Consider the following 27,653-nt stretch of genomic DNA (forward strand, 5'->3'; position numbering starts at 1 on the left):
GGGCTTAAATCTGGCTTTCCGAAATCCAGAAAAATCTGAAATTTGGAACACACTGTTCTCCTAGGATTCCGGATAAAGGATCATGTACTTGTACTTAGAACGATGGATAGCTATCACTTGCAACAAACTTGTATTAAGTGGACATATATGAAGACAATCTCTTTCTTTATTGGGGGTTTCTAGTTGATATGGCTTTATTGCCTTTGTTACTTCTCCAGCTAAGCAGATGGAAACAACAAAGAAGAAAGATGAGGTCTGTCAAAATAATGAGAACATTTTTCAATTTTCACCTGAATTTCAAAGCATTTAAGAAAACATAAATTATCAGGATTTGCAACTGCAGCCAAGTTAACAAGATTGGGCTGCATACAGTTAAGCTGTGAGTAATGGTGTTATTATCAAAACTTATTTAAATGAAATTTTCATTGTTCCTTGTTTCATTATAAGCAATGAATTGTCAAAAAAATGCAGTGTTGTTAGAATTAGGTTGCAATTTCCAATCCTAATTTTACTGAGGACCTTGTCATAGCCCTAGAATGATTCACAATTTTAACCAGATTATAAAGCATTGTGGAATACTGATCACGGTTGCATTGAGAAAAACATTTCTTGCGCTTTCTGAGCTAATAACTTCCAAAAATATAACTTCAGTTGCTAGATTCTCTACATTTTCAATTGAGATAAAAGAGGGTGTTTTTGCTAAATCTCATTTCTAGTAAGTGAAATAGAACTAATGACATTTGGGGACATTCTGAACGAAGGGTTATTATCATTTTACAGTGAAAATGGGATGAATAGCAATGGTAGCAGTTTGTATCAATTTAGGGTTATCATCCCATAACAGTACAGGCTGGCTCAGAGGACTCAACAGTTTTTACACTTTTATACAGCATTATTGCAATTTAAGATAAAACGTGTCAGAAGTACACTTGTGTCCCTGACTTGCTAATTTGAGATCTCAACTTGTAAGTCTTAAACTTGCATGCAGGGCTTCAGGAGTAGTTGGGCGTACCCTATCTTATTCAATCGATCCAAGCTTGTGTAGAAACAATGACATGATTGACAAGGAGAGAGTAGTGGATATTCTCCTAATGGATTTCAGTAAAACATTTGATAAGGCCACTTATGGAAGACTGGTCTGGAAGATTAAGTCGTATGGGATTCACATTGAGTTGGTATAGTGGATATTAGTAAATTAACTTAGTCAGAGAAGAGGTGGAGGAGGGGTGCTTCCCTGATTGAAAGCCTATGACCAGTGGTGTTTCAATGCTAGGACCTGTATCGTTTGATATTTTTATAATTTTAAAAATAAATTTAGACAACAGCATCGAAACAGGCCTTTTTGGCCCATGAGCCCATGTCGCCCAATCAACCCACAACACACAGTACACTTTGAACGCTAGGAGGAAACTGCAGCAACCGGAACAACCCATGCAGACAAGGGGAAAATGTACAAATGTAGTGTGGGATTGACACCCTATTGCTAATGCTGAAACAGCTTTGCACTAACTGCTAAAGCAACCGGGCCTTCCAACATGAACTGCTGCACCAACCGGGCCTTCCAACATGAACTGCTGCACAAACCAGGCCTTCCAACATCAACTGCTGCACCAACCGGACCTTCAACATGAACTGCTGCACCAATCGGGCCATCAACCTGAACTGCTGCACCAATCGGGCCATCAACCTGAACTGCTGCACCAACCGGGCCTTCCAACACGAACTGCTGCACCAACCGGGCCTTACAACACGAACTGCTGCACAGACCGGGCCTTACAACACGAACTGCTGCGCCGACCGGGCCTTACAACACGAACTGCTGCACAAACCGGGCCTTACAACACGAACTGCTGCGCCGACCGGGCCTTCCAACGCCCCCTGCGGCGCCGGCCGGGCCTTCCAACGCCCCCTGCGGCGCCGGCCGGGCCTTCCAACGCCCCCTGCGGCGCCGGCCGGGCCTTCCAACGCCCCCTGCGGCGCCGGCCGGGCCTTCCAACGCCCCCTGCGGCGCCGGCCGGGCCTTCCAACGCCCCCTGCGGCGCCGGCCGGGCCTTCCAACGCCCCCTGCGGCGCCGGCCGGGCCTTCCAACGCCCCCTGCGGCGCCGGCCGGGCCTTCCAACGCCCCCTGCGGCGCCGGCCGGGCCTTCCAACGCCCCCTGCGGCGCCGGCCGGGCCTTCCAACGCCCCCTGCGGCGCCGGCCGGGCCTTCCAACGCCCCCTGCGGCGCCGGCCGGGCCTTCCAACGCCCCCTGCGGCGCCGGCCGGGCCTTCCAACGCCCCCTGCGGCGCCGGCCGGGCCTTCCAACGCCCCCTGCGGCGCCGGCCGGGCCTTCCAACGCCCCCTGCGGCGCCGGCCGGGCCTTCCAACGCCCCCTGCGGCGCCGGCCGGGCCTTCCAACGCCCCCTGCGGCGCCGGCCGGGCCTTCCAACGCCCCCTGCGGCGCCGGCCGGGCCTTCCAACGCCCCCTGCGGCGCCGGCCGGGCCTTCCAACGCCCCCTGCGGCGCCGGCCGGGCCTTCCAACGCCCCCTGCGGCGCCGGCCGGGCCTTCCAACGCCCCCTGCGGCGCCGGCCGGGCCTTCCAACGCCCCCTGCGGCGCCGGCCGGGCCTTCCAACGCCCCCTGCGGCGCCGGCCGGGCCTTCCAACGCCCCCTGCGGCGCCGGCCGGGCCTTCCAACGCCCCCTGCGGCGCCGGCCGGGCCTTCCAACGCCCCCTGCGGCGCCGGCCGGGCCTTCCAACGCCCCCTGCGGCGCCGGCCGGGCCTTCCAACGCCCCCTGCGGCGCCGGCCGGGCCTTCCAACGCCCCCTGCGGCGCCGGCCGGGCCTTCCAACGCCCCCTGCGGCGCCGGCCGGGCCTTCCAACGCCCCCTGCGGCGCCGGCCGGGCCTTCCAACGCCCCCTGCGGCGCCGGCCGGGCCTTCCAATGCCCCCTGCGGCGCCGGCCGGGCCTTCCAACGCCCCCTGCGGCGCCGGCCGGGCCTTCCAACGCCCCCTGCGGCGCCGGCCGGGCCTTCCAACGCCCCCTGCGGCGCCGGCCGGGCCTTCCAACGCCCCCTGCGGCGCCGGCCGGGCCTTCCAACGCCCCCTGCGGCGCCGGCCGGGCCTTCCAACGCCCCCTGCGGCGCCGGCCGGGCCTTCCAACGCCCCCTGCGGCGCCGGCCGGGCCTTCCAACGCCCCCTGCGGCGCCGGCCGGGCCTTCCAACGCCCCCTGCGGCGCCGGCCGGGCCTTCCAACGCCCCCTGCGGCGCCGGCCGGGCCTTCCAACGCCCCCTGCGGCGCCGGCCGGGCCTTCCAACGCCCCCTGCGGCGCCGGCCGGGCCTTCCAACGCCCCCTGCGGCGCCGGCCGGGCCTTCCAACGCCCCCTGCGGCGCCGGCCGGGCCTTCCAACGCCCCCTGCGGCGCCGGCCGGGCCTTCCAACGCCCCCTGCGGCGCCGGCCGGGCCTTCCAACGCCCCCTGCGGCGCCGGCCGGGCCTTCCAACGCCCCCTGCGGCGCCGGCCGGGCCTTCCAACGCCCCCTGCGGCGCCGGCCGGGCCTTCCAACGCCCCCTGCGGCGCCGGCCGGGCCTTCCAACGCCCCCTGCGGCGCCGGCCGGGCCTTCCAACGCCCCCTGCGGCGCCGGCCGGGCCTTCCAACGCCCCCTGCGGCGCCGGCCGGGCCTTCCAACGCCCCCTGCGGCGCCGGCCGGGCCTTCCAACGCCCCCTGCGGCGCCGGCCGGGCCTTCCAACGCCCCCTGCGGCGCCGGCCGGGCCTTCCAACGCCCCCTGCGGCGCCGGCCGGGCCTTCCAACGCCCCCTGCGGCGCCGGCCGGGCCTTCCAACGCCCCCTGCGGCGCCGGCCGGGCCTTCCAACGCCCCCTGCGGCGCCGGCCGGGCCTTCCAACGCCCCCTGCGGCGCCGGCCGGGCCTTCCAACGCCCCCTGCGGCGCCGGCCGGGCCTTCCAACGCCCCCTGCGGCGCCGGCCGGGCCTTCCAACGCCCCCTGCGGCGCCGGCCGGGCCTTCCAACGCCCCCTGCGGCGCCGGCCGGGCCTTCCAACGCCCCCTGCGGCGCCGGCCGGGCCTTCCAACGCCCCCTGCGGCGCCGGCCGGGCCTTCCAACGCCCCCTGCGGCGCCGGCCGGGCCTTCCAACGCCCCCTGCGGCGCCGGCCGGGCCTTCCAACGCCCCCTGCGGCGCCGGCCGGGCCTTCCAACGCCCCCTGCGGCGCCGGCCGGGCCTTCCAACGCCCCCTGCGGCGCCGGCCGGGCCTTCCAACGCCCCCTGCGGCGCCGGCCGGGCCTTCCAACGCCCCCTGCGGCGCCGGCCGGGCCTTCCAACGCCCCCTGCGGCGCCGGCCGGGCCTTCCAACGCCCCCTGCGGCGCCGGCCGGGCCTTCCAACGCCCCCTGCGGCGCCGGCCGGGCCTTCCAACGCCCCCTGCGGCGCCGGCCGGGCCTTCCAACGCCCCCTGCGGCGCCGGCCGGGCCTTCCAACGCCCCCTGCGGCGCCGGCCGGGCCTTCCAACGCCCCCTGCGGCGCCGGCCGGGCCTTCCAACGCCCCCTGCGGCGCCGGCCGGGCCTTCCAACGCCCCCTGCGGCGCCGGCCGGGCCTTCCAACGCCCCCTGCGGCGCCGGCCGGGCCTTCCAACGCCCCCTGCGGCGCCGGCCGGGCCTTCCAACGCCCCCTGCGGCGCCGGCCGGGCCTTCCAACGCCCCCTGCGGCGCCGGCCGGGCCTTCCAACGCCCCCTGCGGCGCCGGCCGGGCCTTCCAACGCCCCCTGCGGCGCCGGCCGGGCCTTCCAACGCCCCCTGCGGCGCCGGCCGGGCCTTCCAACGCCCCCTGCGGCGCCGGCCGGGCCTTCCAACGCCCCCTGCGGCGCCGGCCGGGCCTTCCAACGCCCCCTGCGGCGCCGGCCGGGCCTTCCAACGCCATGTACTTAAATGATTTGAATGAAAGTGTAGCTAGTCTAGTTATACTGGACAAGAAATCTTTTTCAAAAAGTTTTCTTCCTGAAAAAGAAATGATAGACAACCTCAAGCTGAACACAAAAATAATTGCAGATTTTATGTATAACGTAGGAAGTCGGAGAAAAATTAAATGAACTTTTATTTAATGTAGCATGTTTAATTGTATAATGATGCTGACATGTTGGTTAGTTCAAATGACCTTAAAAGGTTTTGCTGCTTATTTTTGTTTGTATTCAGCATCTGATGCCTCTCCATCAATAGTTGGCCAGTAAATCAGGATATTTTTTGAACTACAGTTTGGCATTTAACACCATCATCCCCTCAAAACTGATCAACAAACACCAAGACCTGGGACTAAGCACTACACTGTCTAATTAGATCATAGATTTGCTCACCTCCAAACCACAATCTGAAAGAATTGGTGAGAACTTGTCCTCCTCAATCTTCATCAGTACTGGGGCATCACAGGGCTGTGTTCTTAACCATCCTGCTCTACTCACTTTACACCTACAACTGTGTAGCTCAGTATGGCAATAATACCATCTACAAATTTGCTGACGATACGACGGTAGTGGGTTGTATAAAGGATGGAGATGAGTGAGCATACAGGATGGAGATTGAAAACTTGGTTGAATGGTGCACCAACACCAAACTTGCACTCAATGTCACTAAAACTAAGCTGCTTGTTGACTTCAGGAAAGGAAAGCCAGAGGTGTACAATCCAGTGATCATTGGGGGAATCAGAGCTGGAGAGGGTGAACAAAGATCTTTCCTGGACCCAACAGCAATACCAAAGGCATTGTGAAGAAAGCACATCAGTGCCTCTACTTCCTCAGGAGTTTGCAGAGGTCTGGCAAACTTCTAGAGGTGTGGTGAAAAGTGTGCTGACCGACTGCATCACAGTCTGGTACGGAAACACCCTGAGCCCTCCAAAAACTAATGGACACAGCCCAGGACATCACAGACAAAACCCTGCTCACTATTGAGTAAATCTACAGGAAACACTGCTGTCGGAGGGTAGCAACAATCATCAAAGACCCACATCACCCAGAACTTTGTTTTTAATATTGCCATCAAGAAAGAGGTATAGGTGGCACAAGACTCACACCACAAGGTTCAGGTACAGTTGCTTCTCTGCTACCATCATACACCTCAATGACAAACTCAATTGGAGACTCGTGTAAGGACTCTTGTGCACATTATTGATTTTCCTTTGCTCTGACTATTGCAGTCAGTTTGTTGACATTTGTTATCTGTTTACAGTTCTTTTGTTTATATGTGCATGTTGTATACAGTTTATTTTTTGCACTTACAAATAGTGGTAATTCTGCCACACCCACAAGAAAAAGGAATCTCAGGGTTGCATGTGATGTCATGCATGTACACTGATAATAAATCTGAAATATAATATGGTCAACAGATGACATGTGAATAATTGGGTATGGTCAATAAATGATAGCTTTATCAGAGATTCCTAGATTCTGAAAAAGTTCTGGATCACCATGAAAACACCAATTTATACATACAACTGCTCTTCCTAGACTACAGGTCTGCCTTCAATACCATTATTTCCTTAGGGCTGGTCAAGAAGCTACAAACTCAAGGCCTCTGTAACCACATTCGGTAGGAATTGGAAACAATGACTTCTCATTAATTATCAACACAGGCATACCCCAAGGATGTGTGCTTATCCCACTGCTTTACTCATAATACACCAATGACGGTGTGGCCAGGAACAATTCCAATGCCATCTACAAGTTTGCTAATGACGCTACAGTTGTCGACAGAATGACAAATAGCAATGATTAAGAGTACAGGAGGGAGATAAATCAATGTATTGAATGATGTAACGGCAACAACTTGTACTCAATATCAGCAAAACTAAGGAGATGATTTTAGACTTCATGAGGAAGTCAGGGGAACACGACCTAGTCCTCGTAGAGAGCTCAGTAGTGGAGGGGGTCAAGGACTTTGAATTCCTGGGTGTCAACATCTCTGAGGATCTGTCCTGGAGCCTTCACATTGATACATTCAGAGAAAGATCACCAGCCGCTAAACTATGTGAGGTGCTTTAGGAGATTCAGTATGTTATCAAAGTCTCTCGTAAATTTCTATAGATGTACCTTGGAGAGCATTCTGTCTGGTTGCATCACTGTCTGGTATGGAGGTGTCAACTCCCAGGACAAGAATAAACTCCAAGGTTGTTAATTTGGCCTGTGACATCACAGGCACCAGACTTCACTCCATCAAGGACATTCACATGAGGCAGTGTCTTAAAAAAGCAACTTCTATCCTCTAAGACCCCCACCACCCAGGCCATGCCCTCTTCATTCTGCTACCGTCAGGAAAAAGGTACAGGAGCCTAAAGAGGAGTACTCAACGGCACAAGGACAGCTTCTTCCCTGCTGCCATCAGACTCCTGAATGATCAGTGAACCAGAGACTACTTTTCAGCACTTTTATATAATGTTGTAAGATGGTTAGAATATGAATGTTTCCACTATGACGCTGCTACAAAACATTGAATTTCATGACTTGTTCATGACAATAAATTTTGATTCTGAAATGAAACTTCCTTTCTTCATCAAGCCATAATGACGAATGTAATGGAAATGGAGAGGAGGCCTGTTCTGTGGTCAGAAAAATATAATAATGTTTCCTCAGGTCCAGTCAAATTTATCTCCAGGAGGTAAACAAGAAATCTCCCAATGATGGCGTCTTCTGCAGTGTACAAATGTGCTGTAGAAACTCAGCAGGTCATGCAGTGTTCAATTAAAATAATAGGCAGTCGATGTTTCAAGCCTGAGCTCTTCTTCACCCTTGAATCACATTGGTGTGCACAAAACCCCAGGCCCCTGTGTTCCAGCACCACCTTCAGAATGGTAATCCTTGACTCTTTATTGCCTGATCATAATTCACATGTCTAGGATATGGGGGGAAATTCACATAAGTCAGGTGAAGTAAATGCAAACTTCACACGAGAATACAGTAAAACCTCATTAGAATGCGGTAGTTGGGGTCCAAGATTTCATACCGTGTTACAGCCGAGTTACGGAACAGATGCATATACGTCAGAGTGTCCACGGATAATCAAACCCAAATATTACCAGTTTTCGAAGGATCCGTTATCTAAAACTAACAATTTCAATGAAAGAAAGCAAGCACATTCTTTTATTATTGGGATTCTGAAATTTAATCAACTTAATTGCAAAGTTTGGGATCCACAGACACCCACGCTAGAAGCGATTCTGCAGATTAATGAATCGTGTTCTAATGAGGTTTCAATGTAGAAGATCGGTAGTGGGCCATTTGGCCCCTCAACTCTGCTATACTGTTCAACATGATCATGGCTGATTTATACTGGCCTCAACTCCCCTTCTTTGCCAGTTCCCCATAACCCTAAATTCCTTGATCTTTCAAATATTTATTGCTCTCTATCTTAAATGTATCTAATGATTTGGCCTGCACCATCCTCAGGGCAGAGAATTCCAAACATTTTCTACTATCTGAGAAAAGAATAGTCAGCACCTGAGATGAGGATTGTACTCACTTGTGAGGCAGTTGTCCCCCATTTGTTTTAACTGTTCAGTCTGTTATTCAAGCAGCAGGGAACCAGAACCAGCAATAATCAGCAATTAATTTATTCTAGTGATCGTTAAGATCAACCTGGGTATGAAGTAGTCTCAGTTTAAAATTTAAGCTTAAAATATAGTACTTCTGTCAGTGCAGTATTTCATCCACATTTTGCATGAAAATCAGTCTGCATGTCTCCAGAAAGGACAATGCTGTCTGTTAGGAGTTAATACATTCTCCACGTGTCTGGGTGAGTTTCCTCTCGTGTTCCAAATATGTATGGGTTTAGAAGGTTAATTGGAGTGTTTGAGTGGTGCGAGCTAATGGCTGGAAGGGTCTGTATCTCTCAATTTAAAGTTAAAAGGGGACTTGAACCCTCAATTTTCAGATTCAGTGTTTGCATACCTGAATACATAAGGAAAATAAATGGGCCAAGGGATAAAGTATGGGGGAAATGGTCAATGGTTCAGTAAAGTGAATTATGTCTCAAATATGAGGGTTTTCATTCAGCATTTAAGCACCACTGGTGCAGTAGCTGGCAAACAACCCTATATTTCTGCCTCCGATGACCATACATTCTAGCAGTCATTGATCAGGTAGCATGGTGTAAGATATCTGAGCCTGTATTGAAGATCATCGACAAATTTTGAAGGACATTGCAAAATACAGTAAAATCCCCATTATCCAGAAAAAATAAATTAATAAACAAATGTGAAATAAATAAGAATAAAATAACAGGTAAAAATATGAAAGTTTGCAATTGTTGTGCCTCACCATTAGTTGACCAACCCACCACTCACACGCAAGTGACATTTGCAACCTGCCTTGCAACTAAGGTAAACAAACAGAGATTCTGTTTTTCAGGACATTATTTTGGACCAATTTCTCCCCTGAACTTTGCCAAAGGCAAAAACCAACCAGACAGATGAAAACGTGCAGTGCTTAAACCTTAAACAGAAGCTGGAGATACTGGATATGAAACTGGAAAAAGGTGAAAGTTGTACAGGAATTTAACATTGGCTCATCAACCATCTATGATGTTAAGGCCCAGTGTCAGAAAATTAAAGAGACTTGTATGAAGTCCGACACTAATAGAAGTGTTGAGCAACAAAACACGGTTTGCACCTTCAAGATGGACTTACTCATCATTAGGCCAAATGATGTGCACATACATGGAGGTTCTGATTTGAAAGGGGAATGAAACTAAATTTATTTCTACTATGTATTTCCTGCTCCAAATCAAAGGCCAAAAATTGGATTGCGTAGATCTCGGGCGAAATGGGAATTGGATTTGGGCATTGTAATTGTTCAATGCTGGTCGAATTTATGCTTGGATAATATGACAGCTCTTATTAATTCAAGATCTAGAATGATATATTTCCTCTTTTTTTCTTCAACTATATTTCCACCTTATAAGGTACAAAATGGTAAATCAGAAATCTCAAATCTGTGTTTTAGGTGCTTTTATACGTTCTCCCTGGTTATGGAAGAAATTGAGACCTTTTTAGATAAATTTGGGGGAACAATATTAATGAAAATTATGGTTGTCATGAATGTTAACTTCCCCTAAAAGTTTATCCAAATTGACTAAAATCACTTTGTCAATAGCTAGGAAATTTATAGCGATAACGTGGAAATCTGATTCCCTCTTACGGATTGATCATTTGGATATGGAAATGCACAGATGTAAATCCTCGGAGGAAATTTTTTAGAAATGAATATAACATGTTCTTCGATATTTGGCAGCCTCATCGGAATGAAATGCCTGGATAGTTTAGTCTATTAAATATTATATTTAATTTCATCCCTTATTATTAATTTAATATTTTTATTTTTATTTCTTTGTATTAAATGTTGATGCCAGCTCTTCCTCCCCCACCTTTGCTTTTACTTCTTCTTCCCCCCCACCTCTGTCCACTAATTCTTTTCCTTTCTCTTAAGGAGTGGAGGGGTTATTTATAGGCTTAATATGCATGTGTATATATTTTTTTCTTAAAAATTAAATAAAATGTACAAATAAAATGAACTTACTCAACCGGGCTCTTTATGAATGGTTTAGTTTGAGAAGGACAGAATGTGGTTGCATATCAGGAGCGATATTGCAAGAAAAAGGAAAGGAGTTCTATGAGAAGATTTTTTTGACAAATGGCTGGCTTAGCATATTCAAAATTTATCATGGTATCCATATATTAGACTTAACTGATGAGCAGAAATCAGTGAATCCTGAGGCAGCGGATAAGTTTTGCAGTGTTCTTAGTGAGCTAGTTGCTGAAATTGGCTTACAATGCTGACAGGACGGGGTTAATGTGGAAATGTCTGCCTCACACTACTTTGGCTAGTGCCGATTTAAAAATGTTGCTTGAGGTTTCATTGGAATAAAGAAAGAATAACTGTGGTTCTTTCTACAAATGCTTCTGGCAGCCACAGAGCAAAACTGACTGTGGTTGGAAAATTTGATAATCCAAAATGCTTTAAAGGCATCACTCACCTTGCTATTGGTTATCAGTCACAGACCAATGCTTGGAAGGACGTTGACGTCTCTGACCCCAGTGTCAAAAGGAATTTGTGCAGGAAGGGTATGTCGGAAAGCAATAAAGTTATGTTGCTTTTAGACAATGGTCGTTCTCATCTGAGGAACTTGTGAATAGTCACTTTTTGTTATCTCCCTCCAAATGTGACCAGATTGATTCAACCCATGAATCAAGGGGTGATCCAAAATGTGAAAATGTTATATAAATGTAATTTCATGTTTAAAACAAAAAGACAAACTTTGATGGCAGAACACTGGAATATCAGAAGAAATATTCACTCAAGGATGCTACTTACAATGTAAGTTGATCTTGAGATTCTGTGAAGCATGAAACATTAAGATGCTTGCAAAAGTTGTCGCCACATAATGTATGAGGAAGGATCCAATGAGCAAGAAGTTTAAGGGGTTTTCAACTCACAGGATAAGAAAAAAAATTTATGAAGTGTGTGAGTTGGTTCACTCTGTTATTGAAAAGATGCCTTTGCCACGAAGTGACCTTGAAGAATGGTTTAATGTAGATCAAGGTACTCTTGTTACACATGCATTAAGTACAGAAGAGATAATACAAGATGTGTTGAGAATCATGGAATAGAAAATCAAACAGAGAAGGTGAGTGACAAAGAGGTGGAAGAAGTTGAAAAAGTCTCCTGGAAAAATGATTTTGTAACTTCCATTGCCTTTGCAGATCAGCTGAGGAAGGGCATGTCGGAAAGCAATAAAGTTATGTTGCTTTTAGACAATAGTCGTGCTCATCTGAGGAACTTGTGAATAGTCACTTTTTGTTATCTCCCTCCAAATGTGACAAGATTGATTCAACCCATGAATCAAGGGGTGATCCAAAATGTGAAAATGTTATATAAATGTAATTTCATGTTTAAAAAAAAAAGACAAACTTTGATGACAGAACACTGGAATATCAGAAGAAATATTCACTCAAGGAATATCTTAATTTCTCAACATGTTGTGCAGCAGATTACAGGAGAGGAGAAGGGGCTTCAAACAAGCTGATATTTGTACATCAGTCAAGAGTGCTGATCCTGATCCACGGCCATCCACATCAACTGCTCCAAAACCACATCATCCGCAACGCTGTTACAGCACCAGCGACTGGGGTTTTAATTTAAATTTAAATTTTGTAAGTTACAGGAATTACCTGATTAAAGTGAACTTTACATATTTAAACAACAACACTTTTTTTTCAAATATGTTTATTCTTAAAGCAGGTGTATTAGTTAAACATTGTATGAGTGAGTCTCAGGCAACTGGAATATTCACATTATCTTGTATCCCTGTATTTACCGGATACTGGGGGTTATACTGTACTTTGAATATTTATAGGTAAATTTTGCTCACTAATACCATTAGAATGCTTTGATTAGCCACCACTGCACAAAATCAAAATCTATCCTGGATTCTTTGGGTTTGGAGAAGTGGTCAAAGAGTGGTCTGTGGTGCAAACAAAGAAGATTAGTTAACTTAATTTTCTTGTTCGGAAGATGCTTTTTTTTTAAATATAGGAAACTTGTTAAGCCTTTTGTTTCACTAAGGTTGAAGCTATGACAAGCCTGGGATAAATGATTTCCTGCCACTTCCTTTCATTCTCTCCAAGGGATTAACTTCCCAGTTCTCCCAAAATCTAAATAGACAGATCTCTTTCCACTTAGATTTTTAATAGCTTAGATAAGTTTTGATTTAGTCCAGCCAGACTGTTTAATGGTATCCATTACACATAGTAGACAGTGGTTTCAATAACACCTGAACCAGCCAACAATAGAAATTATCCCATTAAAAGATGAGTTCTAATATTTTGAGTTTGAGGATGGAAGCCTCTGTTAACCCATCACTCTTTGGCAGATTGAACCCTCAAAGATTGCAGGAGGATTAGGCTACACTTTGGGATCAGATGGCACTGTGATTTGGGGGGATGTGTGATAGTACAGATTCTATCACCAATGTGTATCTGTATAGAATGTAGTGTAGGATGATTGTGATTGGCTGAGAGCATAGCCATACCGACTGGTAGATCTTAAAGGGTTGCTCCTAGCCAGACCAGGTCATTCTGAACTGGTCGACCTACATGTGATATGCTCCAGTCTTCTTGTTAATAAAAGCCTTGGTTTGGATCAACAAGCCTTTCGACACACTCTACAATTTTATTAACTAGAAAGTTTTAAAGGGATAGAGCGTATGCTACGGCTGGAACGCCTCGACATCGACCCACAGTCAGCTACACCCTCGAATGACTTTAAGCTCTCTGATCCTGCAGTGATAGAGGACAGCCATCGACTACTAATATTGATGACTATGGTGTCCCCGAGAGTCTACCAGAGCATCCAGAAAGCGACCACTTATGCCGCAGCCATGAAGGTGCTGAAAGGGCTCTACAAGCGACCGGTGCACAGGGTCTATGCTCGGTACAAACTAACGACAAAGAGGCAACAGCCCGGTGAGTCCTGTAGAGCTTATATTCACTAAGGGCAATGGCAGGGACTGTGCCTGCACAGACAGAACTGCTGCGGAGACCACAGACGATCTCATTCAGGATGCCTACGTGGCCGGAGTCCGATTGAATGAGGTGAGGCAGCGCCTGCTAAAACACGGGATCGCAGAGACAATGGAGGATGCAGTCTTAAGTATGGACATGTACTCTCAGGGCTGCACCCCACACTCTGATGTGAGTAGGATGCCCTCCCTCAACCCTACTAACCCCTGGCACAACAACGGATTGTTGGCTGCCGCTACACTGCCCAATGTGACCCCGAAGTGTTATTTCTGTGGGAAGGACAAGCACAGCAGGTCCCAGTGCCTGGCGAGAAAAGCCAGCAGCCAGAAGTGCCTTAAAAACGACCACTTTGGTGTAGTCTGTTGCTCCAAAATGGCCACCGTCAAACACAGTCCCTCATGTGAAGCCCAACCGCCACCCTCCCATTCAAACATTTCTTCATTAGAGCTCTTGTCCAATAAGAGCGAGGCTCCACCGCGCAGCAGCGCCTGATGTCACAGGGGAGATGCCGAGCGTGGAAAGTACAACCCTCCTTCGCCGCAATGACATTGGCCTGCTTCACACTCCCTCACGAAGTAAAGTCCAACCAGGCCACAGCCCTGACTTCAACGGCCGCCGCCACTGCTGACCAGGGACCTGCCGCCACCATCACTGCTGAGCCCGCCGCCACCGCTATCGATGCTGCTGACCAGGGACCCACCACCACCAATGCTGCCGTGACCAATGCTACTGACCCAGTACCCACTGCCACGACTGATGTTGCTGACCAGGGACATGCCACCATGACCGATGCTACCGACCTGGTACCCACCGCCACGACCGCCCGACTGACCGCCTCACCGCTGAAAGCAACCAGTGACCCCCAGCACTTACCATTGGATGGCCGACATCCCCAGCAGGCTGAAGGCAGCAGCAACAACTCCTCGATGCTGACTGCTCCGGCCCAACTATTTCTATGACGTCACCACGCGCACGTTGCGTGACATCATCATGTAGGACTCCACTCTCCCTATTACAAGTTACTGCATCAGTAACCCTAGACCAAGACTTCCTCCATCCCCTCACAAAAGCAATGGAACTGATGCATGGAGACCGTACCAATTGCTTATTTGACTTGGGGTCAACTGACAGTATTGTCCGCCCAGATCTGGCCCACCGTTGTGGACTGGCTATTCTCCCCACTGCCCAGAGCATTTAATTGGCGACCAGATCACACTCGACCGGGGTAAAAGGGTATTATGTGGTGACCCTGAAAGTTCAGGGTATCATGTTCACAGACTTCAAACTAATAGTCCTTCCCCAACTGTGCGCCCCGTAATGCTGGGACTGGATTTTCAGTGCCAGTTCCGAACCATTTCCCTGATCTTTGGGGGGCTTCACGATTCACTCTCTGTCTGTAACCACTCCACCCCCGAAGCCTACTCCCAGCAGCAGCCCAAGCCACCCACCCCCGCATCCCTGGGCCTCACCTGTAGCCTCTCCACCCTCCGAGTTGCTCCGCCAGCACTCTTCACAAACCTTACCCCTGTCTGGAAGTCTGAGGCCACCAAAAGCTGGCAATATAGTTATGAAGACAGAAAATTCATAACAAGCCAGGTGTGCAGACTGCTGGACGTGGGCATTATCGAACCCAGCTCGAGTCCCTGGAAGGCCCAGGTGGTGGTTGTTAAAAACGGGGAGAAACCGTGGATGGTATTTGACTATAGCCAGAAAATCAACCACTTCACGCTTCTGGATGTGTACTCCCTCCCACGGAGCACAGATGTGGTGAATCAGATCGCCCAATACCATGTGTTCTCCACCATTGACTTGCATTTGGCCTATCACCAGCTCCCAATCCGTCGAGAAGACTGACCTTTCTTGGCCTTCGAAGCGAATGGGCGGCTGTATCAATTCCTCAGGGTACCCTTTGGGGTCACGAATGACGTTGCAGTCTTCCAGTGGGAAATGGACTGGATGGTGGACCAGAACGGGCTACCAGCTACTTTCCTGTATCTGGACAATGTCACCATCTGCAGCCATGACACGCAGGATCATGATGCCAACCTCAAGAAATTTTTTCATACTGCAATTCAGCTGAACTTGACCAACAATTTCGACAAGTGTGTCTTCCGTAGCACATGGCTCGCAATTCTAGGTTGTGTGGTGGAGAACAGGGTGGTAATGCCAGACCCTGACCGCATGTGTCCCCTCATGGACTTGCTCCCCCAACCCCACACCCAGAAGGCATTCAGACACTGCCTGGGCTTCTTCTCCTACTATGCCCAATGGGTTCAACACAATGCCGACAAGGCACGACCACTCATCAAGACCACTTTCTTCCCCCTGTCAACCGAAGCCAGAGCATCCTTTGACCGCATCCAATTGGACATCAACGCTGCAACGCTGTACGCCATCGACGAATCCATCCCATTTCAAGTCAAGAGCGATGCGTTCGACTTTGCACTGGCAGCCACTTTGAACCACGTCGGCCGGCTGGTAGCCTTCTTCTCCAGAACTCTCCAGGGTCCTGAGAGTCGACATTCCTCTGTTGAGAAGGAGGCCCAAGTCATAATCGAAGCAGTACATCGTTAGAGACACTACCTCATTGGCAGGCGCTTTACACTGCTAACCAACCAACGCACGGTCTCCTTCATGTTTAGCATTACCCAGCGAGGTAAGATCAAGAATGACAAAATCGCCAGGTGGAGAATCGATCTCTCCACCTTTAATTATGACATACTGTATCGGCCAGGTAAACTCAACGACCCCCCAGATGCGCTCTCCAGGGGGACTTTCACCAACATATAACTGGACAGGCTGCAGAGACTCCACGAGGAACTCTATCATCCAGGGGTCACTATGTTCACACACTATGTCAAAGCTCGCGACCTGCTCTACACGGTCGAGAAGATTCTCTGCATGACCCGAGTCTGCCTGGTGTGCACTGAGTGCAATCCTCACTTCTTCCATTCAGAGAACACCCACGTCATCAAAGCCACTCGCTCCTTGAGCGTCTCAGCGTGGACTTCAAGGGCCACCTACTGTCGACCAACTGTAATACCTACATCCTTACAGCCATCGACGAGTACTCCCAATTCCCGTTCGCTGTGCCCTGCTTGGACATGACCATCTCCTCAGTCATAGAGGCTCTGTACAGTATCTTTGCCATCTTTGGGTACCCTAGTTATATCCACAGTGACAGGGGGTCCTCGTTTATGAGCATGGTATTGCTTCAAGCAGGATCACCAACCATAACCCACGTGGTAATGGGCAGGTCGAAAGAGAGAATGCCACTGTCTGGAAAGCGGATATGCTTGCCCTCCGGTCCAAAGGTCTCCCCACCTCTCGCTGGCAGGTCATGCTCACTAGTGCCCTACAATCCATCTGCTCCCTCCTATGCACCATGACCAATGCCACCCTCATGAAAGGATGTTCTCTTTCCTGAGGAAATCCGAATCAGGAACAACCATACCAGCGTGGCTCACGGTTCCCGGGCTGGTCCTCCTGTGACTCCATGTCCGGTACTCAAAGAACGACCCCTTGGTTGACCGAGTGACTCTGCTCCATGCGAACCCACATTATGGCTACATTGGGAACCCGGACAAGCAGGAGGACACAGTCTCGGTAAGGGTCCTAGCCCAAGCTGGATCAGCTCCAGCAGTACTTCCAACCCAACTTCACTCTATTCCTTCTCCCCAGGTCATGTGCTCAAACAGAAGGACCAGCACCACCCCACCAGCTTAGGCCAGACTGTTGAAAATGCCATTGGGGATTGTCACTGACGAGCCTGCCGGTGACACGACTCCAGCGACCCCAATTCTGGCACCACGGTGGTCATGCTGGATGGTCATGTCCCCTGACCAGTACAGCCCCTAACCTCCAGTGGGCCCTTTTTTTCTTTTTTGGGTGAATGTGATAGTACAGATTCTATCACCAATGTGTATATGTATAGATTGTAGTGTAGGATTATTGTGATTGGCTGAGAATGTAGCCACATCTACTGGCAGGTCTTAAAGGGTTACTCCTAGCCAGACTAGATCATTCTGGACTGGTCGACCTACATGTGATACGCTCCTTTCTTCTAGTTAATAAAAGCCTTGGATTAACATGCCTTTGATTCTTTCGACGATGGTATTAAAATTCTGACTCCTGCCCTGGCTCCCAAAACACTTGCAACTGTTGATTGCCTGCATGAGGAGGTCTTCTCTTTCCAATAGTTTAAACAATACATAATGCTAGACTCTGACTGTGTGGTTTCATGTGGCCTTTCAGAGAGCCTATCGCATGTTAACAATGAAGATGCTTCAACATGGAGCTGTGCTGTCTGTTTGAACTTCAATCATTGGATCTTATCTCCATCAACATTTGAGGTCAGTAAAATTAGATTGTTAATAGAAAAGTTGAATAGAATCCTGTTTCAGCTGGTTTTGTAAATGATGCTATTCTATTTCGATTATTATGATTAAATTGTGTCATTCATAATGTTCCATTCATAGAAAGTAATTGTAATATAAAATTATAGCTATTTACTGTATATTAAACCTATAGTTCTGTAAATTTCAGAATTTTTTTTAAATTGTTGAATATCTGATTCAGCTCCAATCATGATCTGAATTGACCTGGTGATGCTCAAAAGGTCATGATAATTTATGCAAACGAGTCTTTTCCCCATGCAATTTTCTTGACTTTCTGTGTTAGTCAATGCAAGCAATTCTGAATGTGTTGAGTAGAGCTTTGATAAATTCCTTAAGTATTGTAAAAGGACAGCGGTAATGAACTACTGCCAGCGGCTAATGTTCCACAGTTAAGAGTTAGTCTGTAGAGTGTGTTCAGAGCACAAATTAAGAATGTATTCACTAAATCAAAGTTTGACTGGAAGATGAATATAAAATGAAACATTTTGAGAACAAGCAGATGGACTTGAATCAAAAGAGAAGACAGGAACAAAATATTTAAATTATTAATCATGTTCATGTACTCAAAGCAGTTTGTAGATTTTCTCAAGCTTTATTTCCTTCATTAGTTGATGCAATCATCCAGATTTTCCACAAACTCCAGAGACAGAAACACTAACCTCATTTTGAGCCATTGCTCATCTCCTCTGCTTAATTCTGTCACGACTCTCAAGTAAAATTCTGTAAGTCCTGAGGAAAAACAGAGAAGACAAACTCTCAATGAGTTGTACCTCTCATCTTTCACTCTGTGTCCTGGCAACTCCCATGGTCTGGCACGTTTTGAATTTGCTGCCAGGGCGGCGCTGTTAACAGTGCTAATGCGATAAAATCTGTTTGCACCGCAGCCAAGTGTTTTGGTGACACAGTCTTATTTATTTCTTGTATTCATCTGTATTTTAGCCCTTCAGGATGTCTTCATAATACATAGGGGGTTCCCTTTGGGGTCAATTTATTTTTTCCATAATTTTCTGAAGTCTGGCAATGTCCAGGTCCCAACGTCGCCGGATTTATGAGGTACAACCTGTATATGAAGGAAGAAACAGAATTAATGGTATTCCCTGAGCAAGCAAAGCAGAGCTGGCATCCATGGAAGGAAATAGTCAATGTTTTGACACAAGACCCTAGGTCAAAATTCGAAATGGTTCCCAACCCGAAACTTGACTGTCCATTTCTCTCCGTGAATGCTGCCTGACCTGCTGAGTGCCCCCAGTTCGTGCCTGTTTGCTCATGTTTCCAGCATCTGTAATTTCTTGTATTTCTCTTAATGATGTATCTTATTGAGCACTTGTTAGAAATGTTAAACACACTTCTATCACCACAAGCTAAAACACCACTTCAGCCCACATTTAATGCAAAGTGGGTTTGGCTAAAGGAATTAAAGGTTGCCCCAGGTCCAACTTCCTGACACCTGATCAGTTGTTTAAATGGCTACAGCACCCATTAGAATTTTAAATTGAGAAATACAGCACGATAGCAGGCCATTTTGGCTCACAAGTCTGTGCCACCCATTTTTCATACAATTAGCCTACTGTGTAATTAGATCATGGATTTCCATACCTCCAGATCACAAGCAGTGAAGTTTGGTAAGAACATCGCCACAATCTTTGTCAATCTGCTCTACTTACTTTACATCTACAACTGTGTAGCTCACCATCTACAAATTTGCCAACGATACCATGGTAGAGGGCTGTGTAAAGGAAGGGGATGAGTCCACATACAGGGTGGAGATTGAAAACTTGGCTGAATGGTGCACCAACAACAATCTGGGACACAATGTCACCAGAACTATGGCGTTGATTTAGCCAGAGGTAGACAATCCAGTGATCATTGGAGGATGGGAGGTGGAGAGGGCGAGCAAATTTAGGTTCTTAGGAGTCACTATCTCAGAGGACCTTTCCTGGTCTCAACACACCAATGGCATTGTGAAGAAAGTACGTCATGGCCTCTATTTCCTCAGGAGTTTGTGGGTGTTTGGTATGACACCAGAAACCATGGAAAACTTCTACAGAGGTGTGGTGGAAAATGTGCTGACCAGCTGCATCACAGCCTGGAATGGGAACACCTGAGCGTAAAGCCCTCCAAAAGGTAGGTAAATGGTCATACCTGTTTTTGTTCCCAAATCCTTTATTGATTCATTAGATTCTATCATATCTTCTTTTATATGGAATAATAAGCACCCCCGTCTTTTTTTTTAAGTTTTCTTTCAAAATACTAAAAAGAATGGGGGATTGCCATTATCGAAGTTTAGGTTTTATTACTGGGCAGCTAATATGAGATATTATTTTCTGGATTCATCACAAGGAAAATGTAGGTGCTTCAAGATGGATTAATCTAGAAATTAAATCCACCAAAAAGTATTCTCTTCTTTCAATACTTCGAAGATCTTTACCTTTTTTGGCCTCCAAATTAACGGATAATTCTGGTTTAAATTTAGGAAACATTTTGGGACCCTTAACTTATTAATTTGTCTTAATTTCGGTAATTCCTTCCTTTTACTGTTGGTTCAAGATATCAGTTTCCATCATTGGTCAAATTTAGGTATCCAATCCTTTTTAGATATTTTTACTGACCGAAATCTTGCTTCTTTTGGTGTCCACCAAATTTAAAATACCTAGACACCATTTCTTTCATTATTTGCAGGTTAAGAGCTTTTTGAATGGTTTAAATTTGATGCTTATTGAAGACTTAGAACCTAATGTGATTTATAACTTATTGAAGACTTAGAACCTAATGTGATTTATAACTTCTTATCATATTACTTATGTACTTATTAATTTTCTAAATTATTGGACAATTCCCTGGACAGAATTTTTAAAAATCTAAGGGAACAAGATTTCAAGTTATTTTCTGAAACTACATGAAGTTGTATTCTGAAGTGTATGCATTCATCCTCTCTTTTGTGCTAGACATTCATTATTACAATTTAAGGATGTACACCGGGCCTCCTATTCCAAAGTCCAATTGGCTCAATTTTATTCTAATCTCTCTTATAAATGTGATAAGTGTATAACTGAAGAAGGTTCACTGTATCCTATGTTCTGGTTGTCTTTAGTTCTTAAAATTTGACTCCAAATCCTTTTGCTCTTTTTGGAATGAGTGGGCCTACAGGTTTGATATTGACTGCCTCACAATCCTTTGTAGATACCTATGCCTTCCTTATTGCTACAAGGGTCATATTACTGAGATAGAAAGATGCTGTCCCTCCCACTCATACACAATAGTTGTCTGATATGATGGCATGTTTGACTTTGGAAAAAAATTAGATGTTCCATGACTGAAATGAATCTGTTTCTTTAAGGAGTTCCTCACTTAATTATTTTCAAAATTTGTAAGATTAATTAGTTTCTGGTTTTTTGACCCCATTGTTTACCTTCCCTTTTATTAATAGTATTGGGTTTTTTGTGTTAAACCGGCAGCCTCGGAAGGGAGGGGATTGGCAATTAGTTAATTAATATAGTGTTTTTTCCTTTTTTAACTTTTTCATGTAACGTAGGTTTCATTTTTATTACCATATAAGATTTGTTAATATTTTATTGTCATGTATGTGACATTTATTTGATGAAACCAATAAAAATATTGAAAAAGGACATCACAGGCAAAACCCTCCCCTCTATTGAGTACATATGTAGGGAACGCTGCCATTGGAGAGCAGTAGCAGTCATCAAAGACCCACACCACCCAGCACATGCTCTGTTCTTGCTGCTGCCAACAGGAAAGGGGTATAGGTACCACAAGACTCACACCACCAGGTTCAGGAACAGTTGCTCCCCCTCCATCATCAGACTCCTCGACAACAAACTCAATCAGGGACTCATTTAAGGACTCTGACTTATGTACTTATTAATTTTCTTTGCTCTCTCTCTATTGCACAGTCAGTTTGTTTACATTCATTATCTATTACAGTTCTTTTATTTGGTTACAGGTTCACGCTGTGTATAATTTATTTTTTGCACTACCAATTGGTGGTAATTCTTCCTTGCCCGCAGAAGTAAAGGAATTTCAGGGTTGTATCTTTGTACTCTGACAATAAATCTGAAATCTGAAGGGTGCTGTTTTCACCTGAAACAATCTCCTACTTGAATGGGAATAAATTGGGTATGGATGAGGATTTCAAAAGTACCCTAATAATTTCTTGTTTATTTGCCACTGGAAAGCATCTCTGAAATACATTGGAAGTCCTTCTTAGCCACACTATGACAAGAGAGATACAAGATATTGCTGATACTGGGAACTAGAGCAGAAAATAAGCCTCCAACAGTCTGTCAATGCACTGTGATGAGACGTCAATACTGCTCAAGCAAATATTTATTTGGAAATACTGTAGAGCTTTACATAAAAGCACACTTCAGCTTTAACAGGAAAGAAGGGAGTGAATGATCAGAGTAGTGTATTAAGTCACAGAAACAAGGAACGGGAGTGGCAATAAAGGTCACGTCCTCTCTTTCTGGTCCATAAGTGCATCATGAACCAATGTATTTTCTCATCAGTGCAATAAAAAATAGAAGCAAAGTAATCCATATGACCCTTTGTGCCCATTCCTCCACTCATTAATATTATGGTTGATCCTCTACCTCAGCATAATTTCTCAGCACTATCTCCTCATCCCTTGATTTTCTTAATGTTCAAATGTCTATCAATTTCTGACATCAATGAACATAATAATTGATCATCCATAACCCATGGGGGTGGACAGCTTGAAAGAATTGCCACCCTCTCAGTGAAGAAATATCTCCTCATTTTGGACAAATGGCCTATTGTTGATCCTGATTCTAATTCTTTTAAAGATGTTGGATGTTTCGATGAGATCTCCAATTCTTCTAAAGTTCAGAGTGCGTCCATACCCATACAGTAAACCAACCATCCCACAAACTAGTCTAGTGAATCTTCTCTCCACTCCTCCCGTAACAAGTATAGATTTTCTATAGGAAGGAGATCAAAATTGTATGCACTTTACAAGCTATGGCCTGACCAAGGCTCTGTCAGTCTGTCAGATTGTCTTAGTCCTTCATTCAAATTCTCCCAAAATAAGCTCTGACAAACCATTTGCTGCACCTACATAATGTCTTTCAGTAATGGCCAAGATCCCTTTGAGCATGGTTTTTAACCCTTTAACAAATAATCAACTTCTTGTTACTTGTACCAAAATGGATCTTTCCCATTTTGCAACATTGTATTTGATCTGCCATGAACTTACCCACTTGAAGTCCCTTTACATCCTCTCCCATAATTCAATTTTGCCATCTAACTTGCTCTTATAACATAAGATCCTTTCAGCCAAGTTGTTAATTTAGATAATGAAAATATTGTGACAATTATCATCACTTAGGATCAGTCTGCACCACTTTGAGAGGAAGAACTTAGTTTATGATATTGACGATCAAGTTGGCTGTATTGATTTGGCCATGTCAAGCCTTTTTGAGTACTGTTCCTGTTGCATTTACCCAGATAAATGGAAACCATTCTATCGTGCCTTGTTTCTTCCAGATGATGAAAAAGCATTGGGTGTTGGTAGGTGAATTACTCAACACTTTGCCCACCTCCATTTTGATTTTGTTCCCACATTAATTCTGTGTCTCTTCTAATTATATTTCTGGCCCTCAATAAACTTGAGTAAAAGATTTTCCATAAGAATGGAAGAAGTAAGCTCTCTGACCCCTTCAACCTAGTCTGCCATTCATTCTTGCCAAGCAGCTGCAGTTTTCAGTACTATTCCCATGTCCCTTGATTCCCTTAATAACAAGAAGTATATCAGTCCCTGAAAGAGTACAATGACTGAAACGAAAGAGCACAATAGGAGGCAAGATCCAAAGCCTGCCATTTGAGCAGCATGAATATTAATTGCCACGTTACCCCATGTCTAAGTATAGCCCAAATTTTGTTGCATGTATCTAATTCACTTAATTCTTTAGGATATTGTGCTTCTATTCAGAATTACTTGGAGTGTGCAATGTGTAACCAGAAATTCACTGATAGCATCACTATCCACATTAATGAAGGACCTATTCCTGCCTACTCACACGCACTTCTCTCTCCTCCCACCAGGCCGAAAGTATAAGTTTAAAAACATGCACCATCAGATACAAGGACAATTTCTTTCCCACCTTTATCAGACTCTTGAATAAATTTCTTATAAATAAAAGATAATCTCTTGATTTCACAATCCTTGTCTCTTCATGATACTTGCACTGTTTTAACTGGATTTCTCTCTGCAACACGAATTCATTCACTTTTGCTATATTTTTGCACTTCCTGGTATGGATTGACTTGCCTGGATAGCACATGGCTTTTCATGTATCTTGGTACATTTGACAATAAGCAATTCAATTAATGTAGGATTAATTATTTGCAAACTGTTTGATGGTTCAGGGAATTTTAATTACATTATAATCATGACATAAAGTATTAAAGATAAATAAAAATAACAAGTATCTCTTCAAATTTTCCTTTATACATTAGTCTGTGTCTTTCAAACAACATTGATAACTATTTTTTTTTCGGAAGCATGCAATTTGTGAATCTTATTATTCGATTGAAAGCAAGAGATGATTTTTAATCCATTGGCTTTCATCAGTGGTACTAAACAGGTTTATTACTAAATGACAAAACTAGATAACTGCTAATTTCATGTAGATTTTCCATGATCTCATTGATATTCGGATTACAGTTCATAGCAATAATTATTGCTGAAGCATGAATTATTTTTGCATTTGCATCTTTTCCAGGCAAGATAAAAATAGATGGATACCACTGTAAAATTTCAAACTCTAATGAAACATTTTACCTGATAGGTAGTTAGTCTTCCCATATGAATTATGCACAATTGCTGATCTCCAGAATGGATGCTAATTTATAACATTAATAAATGTGACCAATCTTAATAATAGAGAGCGGAGAAAGGAGATTGTATCATTCATCACTTTGCAAAGCACAATTAATGCAATGTTATCTTCACAATCCAGTGATGTAAAATGTTTAATGTAAAACACATTATTGAGGCAATACTTAGTTCGCTGTATTGCATTTTATAGGGCATATCTTTACAGAGAAAATCTCAAGTGAAATTTTCTCAGTTAATCAAGGACGGCATGTATGCAAGCACTTGCACATTAAGGTAGGGAACCATTATTTCCAGGTAAAATTGTTTTCCCCAAGCAGCAATGATGATGATGTACGCTTAACTGTACACTCATGACACATCAGGTCATTGATTGATGGTCTGATGAATTTTTAATTTGCATTTGAACCATGCCTTTGATATGGAAACTCATCTGAAAAAATGTAATGGAGGAGTTCCAGAAAAGTAAGGGTGTTTTTTTCTTTAAGGTGAAGTCAGAATCAGAATTTATTGTCATGAACGAGCCACGAAATTCAGTGTTTTGTGGCACCATCACAGGGCAAACATTCCTATTGTGAACTGTCTTACAACGATAATGTATAAAAAATAAAATTGTAGTGCATGAAAAGTAACCCAGTATCTTTGATTCATTGATTATTCAGGAATCTGATGGCAACGGGGAAGCAGCTGTCCTGTGCCATTGAGTGCTCATCTTTAAGCTCCTGAACCTTTTCCCCAATGTTAGCAGAATGAAGAGGGCATGGCCTGAGTGGTGGGGCTCTTTAAGGATAGAGGCTGCTTTTTTTTTAAAGATAAGCCTCATGTAGATGTCCTTAGTGGAGTGAAGTTTAGTGTTTGCGATGTCACAGGCCAAGTTAACAACCCTCTGGAATTTTTCCTTGTCCTGAGATTTGACACCTCCATTACCAGACGGTGATAAAACCAGCCAGAATGCTCTCTATGGTACACCTGTAGAAGTTTCTGAGAGTCTTTGGTGACATATAAATCTCCTCAAGCACCTCACAAGGTATAGCCTCTAGCGAGCATCAGCATGGAGGTTCCAGAACAGATCTTCAGAGATGTTGTCACCCAGGAATTTAAAGTTCTTGACCCTCTCCACTACTGAGCCCTCGATGAGGACTGGGCCATGTTCCCCTGACTCCCTCCTGAAGTCCACAATCATCTCCTTGGATTTGTTAATGTTGAAAGCAAAGTTGTTGGTGTAATATCACTCAAAGAGCTGATCTCTCTCCCTCCTGTCTGCTTCCTCATTGCTGTTTGTGATTCTGCCGACAACTGTGGTGTCATCAGCAAACTTGTAGATGGCGTTGGAATTGTTCCTGGCCACACAGTCGAGGGAGTAGAGCAATGGGCTAAGAACGCATACTTGCAGTGCACCAGCACTGATAATCAGAGAGGAGGAGACATGGTTTCCAATTCGCACTGACTGTGGTCTTTCGTTGATCCAAGTGCTACCAGTGGTGTTGATGGTGTGTAGGCAGAGGTAGGTGGTTATTGGATGAGACATGAATATAATGTTCTCAGTGGCTTCCCTAAATGCCTACATCAGCTAAGTACACCTCTGAAATTCTATTCCATTGATTTAAATAGAAATGAATTTCAAAAATGAATTAGAACATGCACACACATATCGTGTATGCTTAATGCATGCATACAAGATGGCGGCACACGAGGTTGCAACGACCACCACTGCCCCTCAAAAGGGTAAAATCCACAATCCCTGCTGTGTCTATGATCAGGATATTTTTGTCAAATACAAAATGCTAATCAAATTTTCAAATTAACAGATTGGTAAGAACTGCTTCAGCTGTTTAAACCTACTGAAATAGGAAGCACAGACTGCTGCAAACTGCGGAGCAGATTTTGCGAGATGCATGTGAGGCCATTGGAAGCTCTGCTGGAGAAGCCAGAAGTGTGGAACTGAGAGTTAACCCCATTCAGAGCCGTGTTCCTGATTATCTTATTCTCAAATATCGCTGGAGAAGAAAATGGATTAGCTGAGCTACATCTGAACCAGAGAGAAGTGCAGGGCGGCTGTGCTCTGGTGATTATAGAAACAGGACTCCAGGACACCATTCCAGACTCAGCGATGCAGCCTTCAGGGCAAACAGCTGGCAAGACTTGAGGAGGGGGACTGTGTATTTACATCGATGAGAACTGGTGCACCAATCTCTCTGTTATGCTTAGTAGGGAATAAGTACCTGCTGGTGAAATGCAGACCCTTCTACGTGCCCAGGGAATTCTTGGCCACGCTGATTTCCACAGTCTATGTTCTGTCTTGAGCCAATGAGGGTAAAGCCATGAAGGAGATGTATGGTGCCATCTGCGAATCCCAGATTTCCCTGATGGTGCCATGATTGTTGCTGGTGACTTCAATCATGCCAACCTGCAAACAATCTTCCCCCAGTTTCAACAACATGTAAATATCAGCAGCAGAGGACGGAACACCCTGGGTCATTTGTACACCAATGTCCCTGGTGCGTACAAGGCTCCACCTCGATGCCACAGTTGTTACCTAGATCACATATCTATTCTGCTCACCCCAGCATGAAACCACTGGCATAGCAAACAGTTCACAAGGAGAGCAGAAAGTGGTGGGGGTTGGGCGCATAGCAGTGCTGCAAGATTGCTTTGAGAGCACAGAATAGAGCTGTTTCAGGGAGGTGGCCACCTACAATGGTCATGTAAACAGAGAGGAGTACACAAACTCAATGACTGCCAACATCAGCAAGCGCACTGAGGATGTCACTGAGATTAAATGCTTCACAACCTGGGCTAACCTGAAATCATGGTTGGATGCAAAGA

At 46.0% G+C, this 27,653-nt stretch overlaps 1 protein-coding gene and 1 long non-coding RNA gene across 4 annotated transcripts in view; one reads left to right on the plus strand and one right to left on the minus strand.

The window, feature by feature from the left end:
- The first annotated feature begins 1,627 nt into the window (after nt 1-1,627).
- LOC138743542 (collagen, type I, alpha 1b-like) lies at nt 1,628-4,924 on the plus strand. The gene has a single exon (XM_069899034.1). The coding sequence runs from the start codon at nt 1,628-1,630 to the stop codon at nt 4,922-4,924; it is 3,297 nt and encodes a 1,098-aa protein (XP_069755135.1).
- Nucleotides 4,925-18,542: 13,618 nt separating this feature from the next.
- Nucleotides 18,543-27,653, minus strand: part of LOC138743644 (uncharacterized) — an 85,016-nt gene continuing 75,905 nt past the window's right edge. For all 3 annotated transcript variants that reach the window (XR_011344972.1, XR_011344973.1, XR_011344974.1), the window contains one exon: nt 18,543-19,013. This is a non-coding gene — a long non-coding RNA (uncharacterized lncRNA). The remainder of the gene's footprint in view (nt 19,014-27,653) is intronic.

The sequence above is a fragment of the Narcine bancroftii genome, chromosome 9, assembly GCF_036971445.1.
Source record: "Narcine bancroftii isolate sNarBan1 chromosome 9, sNarBan1.hap1, whole genome shotgun sequence".
NCBI classification, from domain to species: Eukaryota; Metazoa; Chordata; class Chondrichthyes; order Torpediniformes; family Narcinidae; genus Narcine; species Narcine bancroftii.

Bases quoted from the DNA above. Each gene is read 5' to 3' on its own strand.
- LOC138743542 (XM_069899034.1), top strand. From the start codon at position 1,628: ATGAACTGCTGCACCAATCGGGCCATCAACCTGAACTGCTGCACCAAT.